At 40.1% G+C, this 6,354-nt stretch overlaps 1 protein-coding gene across 1 annotated transcript; it reads right to left on the bottom strand.

The window, feature by feature from the left end:
- Window positions 1–4,026: 4,026 nt before the first annotated feature.
- On the bottom strand, window positions 4,027–4,491 carry LOC148873974 (uncharacterized). Its single transcript, XM_088949954.1, has one exon. The coding sequence runs from the start codon at window positions 4,489–4,491 to the stop codon at window positions 4,027–4,029; it is 465 nt and encodes a 154-aa protein (XP_088806080.1).
- Between the last annotated feature and the right edge of the window lie 1,863 nt (window positions 4,492–6,354).

The following is a 6,354-nucleotide window of genomic DNA, read 5'->3' as shown; positions in this document are numbered from 1 at the left end:
CTGGAATATAAAAGGAAGATATATACAAGATATTGACCAGGCTTAATATAGAAGATATGCAGAACCTTCCCTTTTAAAACTCCCCCTCAAGTTGGAGAGTGGATATCCTGCACTCCCAACTTGCGAACCTGGTTAGGATGTCTGCCAGTTGATGTGCAGAATTTAGGTACTTTGTAATGACAGAACCATCTTGGATTTTGTCCCTGATATAATGGCAATCCATCTCGATGTGCCTAGTTCGCTCATGAAAAACTGGATTGGCTGCAATGTGCAAAGCTGCCTTGTTGTCACAATATAATATGGCAGCTCCATGATGAATAAGTCCCAAGTCTCTTAATAGAGAATGGAGCCATGTTAACTCACAGCATGTTCTTGTCATTGCACGGTATTCAGTTTCGGCTGAAGAAAGAGACAATGTTTTCTGCCATTTTGATCTCTAAGATATTAATGAAGGTCCAAGAAAAACACAGTAGCCTGTAGTAGACCTTCTAGTAAATGGGCAACCTGCCCAATCAGAATCACAATAAGCTCGTAGTCTGAAATCACTATTTGAAGAAAAGAACAATCCCTGGCCAGGTGCACCTTTCAAATATCGAACAACTCGAAGAGCTGCTTCCATATGAAGTTTTTGTGGTTGATGCATAAACCTGCTCAAGACATGAACTAAATATGTGATGTCTGGCCTTGAAACAATCAAGTATATTAGTTGCCCGACTGATCTTCTATAGCAGCCTGGATCTTTAAGTAAATCACTCTTATCTGACAACTTCAAACCTTTCTCCATAGGAGTGTCAACTGGTGCCGCACCCAACAACCCAACATCTTTGATAATTTCTAATGCATACTTGCGTTGGGAGATAAAAATTCCATTTTAGAAGTAGAAATTTCAATTCCCAGAAAATATTTCAAGTCGCCAAGATCTTTAAGGCGGAATCTGCTATGTAAAAACTTCTTAATCGTTGCAATACTGACAGGATCATTCCCAGTAATCAAAATGTCGTCAACATATATCAAGAGTGCAGTGAAAGACTTGCCTCGTTTCCTGGTGAATAAAGAGTAATCGGCTCGGGATTGCACATAACCAGGGGCGCTGATAGCATCTGAAATTTTAGAGAACCACTGCCGTGATGCCTGTTTCAAGCCATATAAGGACTTATGCAGCCGACAAACCAAGTGTTCCTCCCCCTATCTCCGAAGCCCTGGCGGTGGAGACATATAAATTTCCTCATGAAGGTAGCCATGAAGGAAAGCGTTGTTGACATCCAGTTGGTGAAGGGACCAACCCCAAGCAACGGCTAAGGCAAACAAGCAACAAACTGTAATGATCTTAGCAGTGGGGGAGAAAGTGTCATGAAAAACAACACCTTGTACCATTCAATTGAACCATCTGCTTGACTTTATAAACCCAACGACAGCCAATTGGTTTCTTACCGGGTGGAAGAGGGGTGAGAGACCAAGTGCTGTTGGCTTGGAGTACCTCTAATTCAGATTGCATTGCTGCCCGCCATTCAGGATAAGTGACAACTTCAGAATAGGACTGAGGTTCAGTTGTGTGGATGATATGGGAGATGAAGGTACAGTGCGCCGGCTTGTATCGATGATAGGTGACATAGTTGTAAAGTGGACAGCGGGTGCCTTTGGTCGGACCCGAAAACAACGAGGATGACGGCTCGGATGAAACATGTGTGACATTAGAACAAACGTAATCTTGAAGCTTGATCGCGGACCAACGTGGCGGCTGGAGCGACGAAGTGGTTCAGGTGATGGTGTTGGTGGATCAGGCAAGAAGAGGGGTGGTTCGGGTGTCGGTAAAGTTGGATGGAGGGAAGACGTTGATGCCAGAGATGGTGCATCAGATGGCAATGATAAAGGGACATGGACGATCGGTGAAGATGGCTCAATGTGTTGTGATGGGTTGCGGGGAGGAGAGGAAGGGGATGGTTGTTCGGGTTCCAGAGAGGAAGTAGGTGAGCGAGATTCGTTTGTGTGGGGAATATTGTTGTGGAGAGGTGAGACAAAAGCTGGGTCAACGATAGGAAATGTAGGAATTGAGCTATAATGATTAGCTAAAGAAGGCGTATTAAGGGTGGCCTGACTATAAGGAAAAGTATTTTCAAGGAATTTTACATCTCCGCTAGTGAATGTCTTCTTGGTTGATAAATCGAATAACTTGTATACCTTTTGACCAATAGGATATCCAATGAAAATTGAGGGCGTAGCGCGGTGATCAAATTTATGTGAGGTATTCACATTAGTAGCATTGGCTAAACAGCCAAAAACACGGAGATGGGAAAAGGAAGGTGCTTTTGAGTAGAGCAACTCAAAAGGAGTTTTGAAAGAAAGAACCAGAGTAGGTAATCGATTAATTATGTGGACAGCAGTAAGAGCACATTCACCCTAGAATTGGGTAGGGAGTTGAGCTTGAAATCGTAAGGCTCGAGCGACTTGTAAGATGTGACGATGTTTACATTCCACAACACCGTTTTGTTGAGGTGTGTAAACACAAGAATGTTGAAAAATGACACCATTATCATGAAAAAAGGAACGAAGAGAGAGAAATTCTCCACCATTATCACTTCGAAATATTTTAATGCAAGTTTCGAATTGAGTGAGAACGTGGTTAAAGAAGCATTTTAAAAGGGATTGTGTTTCATTTTTGTGTCGCATCAAGAAAATTCTAGTGAAATGTGTATAATCATCAACAATGGTAAGAAAAAAATGAGCACCTGAAAGAGAGGGGTGATAAATGTCACAATGAATAATGTCAAAAGGTTTGGAAGAAGAAATCACACTAGTACTGAAAGGTAAACGACTTTGCTTTGCCGAAGGACATATAGGGCAAGCATTATTTGACTGAATGGAAAAATCCAGAAAATTCTTAGCGATGAAAGCCAAGCGAGAGGATGATATGTGGCCTAAGCGTCGATGCCAGAGGTCAGTGGAAGAAGTGGTGAGATTGCAGGTTGGTTGGAAGTTGGTGGATGACGAAGGGTTGGTAAATTTCTTCGTCACTAGTGCCACTAAATAATATAGCCCGTCACGCTGTTTATCCAAACCAATCATCCTCTTCGTATCCAGATCCTACAAAATACACCAATAAGAGAAAAATGTCACTGAACAATTTAAACCTCTTGTAAGACGACTGACTGACATCAAATCAACTTGGAAAGTAGGCACACATAATACATCATATAGAGAATAAACAGAATTCAGAGGCAATGATCCTTTGGCAACAATATTAGCCTTTTGTCCGCTAGGCAGTAACACAGAAGGTATGTGGTCCGTCGCACCACTATCAATGATCCAATTACGGGAAGTGATCTTAGACAAACCTGGTTTGGTTACAGCATTAGCTTGAGGACTAGACCCCTCATTTTTGATGCTAAGAAGCGATAAGAGCTGCTGCAATTGAGCCTCTGATATCCCAACAATTGGTTTTCCTTCCTCTTTAGAATAGCCTTTTGAAACATGATTAGTTGCTGGTTTGCCGAACTGATTTGAGCCTAAAGTATTCTTTGCCTTTGGATGGCCTAGTGGATACCCATGTAGCTAATAACACTTTTGGACCCAATGGCCCTTATCACCACAATACGTGCATTGAGGCCTGCCTCTGCCAGAACTTGAGCGTCATCTATCAGTATCAGAACGACGCTGGCCATACTCCTGTGACCGCTGGAAATCGACTGATCTGGTTTGGGAACCATAAGGCCGATTAGTCTTCTCTGTTTCTGTCAAGTTACGCACAACCATAGCAGCATTGGATTCTGCATCGGAATGGGTTCAATTCAGGTGTCACTGCTTCTCCTCTTGACTGACTAAAAAGGAGGCTTGACGAACAGAAGGAAGCGGATTCATCAGGAGAATCCGCCTGCGAATAGCATTATGAGATTCATTCAAACCCATTAAAAATTGTATTAATTTTTGTTGATCAGCTTGCGCCCCATATGCTGTGTCTGAATATGCTGCCAATTCATCCCATAGGCTCTTCAATTTTGTATAATAAGCAGAGACAGAGAGCTGTTCTTGTCAAAGGCAAGCAATATCTCGCTGAATCTCAAAGATGCGAGGTGCATTATATTGAGAGAAACACTCACGGAGATCTTCCCAAACTTCATGAGCAGAAGAATAATAGATCACACTATCTGAGATTTCTGGGCTGAGAGTGTTAATAATCCAGGAATGGACCATGTCATTGCATCGCGACCAAGTCGCATAACCTTCAGGATCGACTTCTTCTGAAGGAGCCTTGATTGAGCCATTGACAAAACATAGCTTGTTCTTGGAATTCAAGGCCAGTGTCATAGCCCTCTTCCAAGCAGAATAATTGTCTCCATTCAAAGGTTTGGAAACCAAGACCAAACCCGGATGATCTGAATGGTGAAGGAAATAAGGATTGGAGATATCTGTGGGAGTAATAATAATTCCTGGTTTGGATATACCAGAATCGGCATTGATCTTGCCGAGAGTAGGAGTCATAATATCGTTGGCCATGAAGACGGAAAAGATGAAGAGATGCTACACGAAGGAATAGAGTGCAGCGATGATTGAGTCAGGATCTTAGTTCTGCTCTGATACCATGAAAAAGGGAAGGATAACAGAAGGCTGAAAAGCAAAAGAATAGCAGAAGTGTCGACAGAACAGAGAGCCGAACAAGCTTACTTCCTTGTATTGATACTATACGGTTATATATACACAGTTATACAAGAATCAAGGGATATGACTAGCTACAATTCTGGAATATAAAAGGAAGATATATACAAGATATTGACCAGGCTTAATATAGAAGATATGCAGAATCTTCCCTTTTAACAGTAGCAAGTTGAAGAAGTTGCTCCAACAGCTCTGCTCCCTCTAGTTCTTTTAAATTCTGTTTCCAGTTCATCCTATGGTTTAAAATGATTTACACTCTTCAGTGAAAAACAAAAAAAAAGTAACTTAGTGGGGGGAAGCATTTGGAAAGTGGGAAATTACTTCATAAAAATCAGCTGCTGCACCAATAGGAGTTGACGAATCTTCCTGTATCTATTTCATGTTCTCAGTCTGCTCATTTATCTCATCCATCATCTTGTCCACATCATCAATATGTCTGTGAAGATTGTGGAAAGTCCATTAGTTATAATAACAATAGGAAATCCGTTTACTTACAAGTTGATGAGTGCAGATTTGTTGTTGAAGCAACAATAGGAAATCTGTTTACTTACAAGTGGATGAGTGCAGATTTGCTGCTGAAGCTTCAACAGCAAAACACAATGCTGAAGCACCGTGATTGGCTGAGACAACATTTCTGGGGAATTTTGGTAACCATCATGTATGAGTACATTAGCCCAAATGCCCCGAGATGCTCCCTCGTGCTTCAGCACTGCCTTTTCCTACTGAAGTTGCAATTACAAATCCATGCTCAAAGAGGATACTTGGTTTCTGCAATCTTTCAGTGATACTATTTTCTTATCCATGCGATGTGGAAGTTATTTATGATAGATAAAGATAATAATAATAATAATAATAAATTGGGCAAGATCAAAAAGAAAAAAATGCACCATATCCCATCACCATATGCATTGCATAGTTTTGGGACTTCACCATAGAGATAATAATAATAAAAAACACGGAGAAGTTGCTCGATCTCCTTATGGGATATGCATGAATTGAAATACTACAACGTCAATTGAATAGATACCATGTATACTGTCTTAGGTCTCTTAAAACCCTCAACTTGTACAAGATCTTTTAATCTTGCACAATTCCACCCATTAGATACTAGAAGAAACTGATAGCTGAAGTTCCCTACAGCCTGGCTAATAGCTGCTCTTGTTCTTTCAGGCTATGTTGATGATTTTCAAAGGGATTTTTGAGATAGAAGTTTGCTGTTAAAAACAACTCACTGTTATACCTAGCGAAATAAAGAGAAGAACATATTAAACAGATTATAAAAAATCTCACTCCATGAATTTAATACTTGTGCACCAAGGAAAAGGCGGGTGGGAGGGCTTAATGTAAAGAATCCATCTTTAAAAGTAGATCAGTCTAAGTTCAAATCAAAACATCATGTGCATATCAACTTTAAATCCAATTCAGCTCAGTGCAATCCATATATACATACATACAAATATATATATATATATATATATATATATATATATATATATATATATATATATATATATATATATATATATGGACATATGGCAGTGACATGTGCTTAAATATTTCACCCAAATTAGATGGAAGTCAATCAAATCTGAACAAATTTGAACAATCAGATATCATTTGCAGCCCTGCAATAGTAATGGTATACTAAATCACATGAATTAAGACCTAAACTTTTGTTTTTTCAAATGGGGATTCAACGTCAGC

This window comes from Nelumbo lutea, chromosome 1 (assembly GCF_056320005.1).
Source record: "Nelumbo lutea isolate HS-2025 chromosome 1, American lotus-T2T, whole genome shotgun sequence".
Lineage (NCBI taxonomy): Eukaryota > Viridiplantae > Streptophyta > Magnoliopsida > Proteales > Nelumbonaceae > Nelumbo > Nelumbo lutea.
Note: the sequence above shows the minus strand (reverse complement) of the source record. Positions and strands in the feature narration are given on the sequence as shown.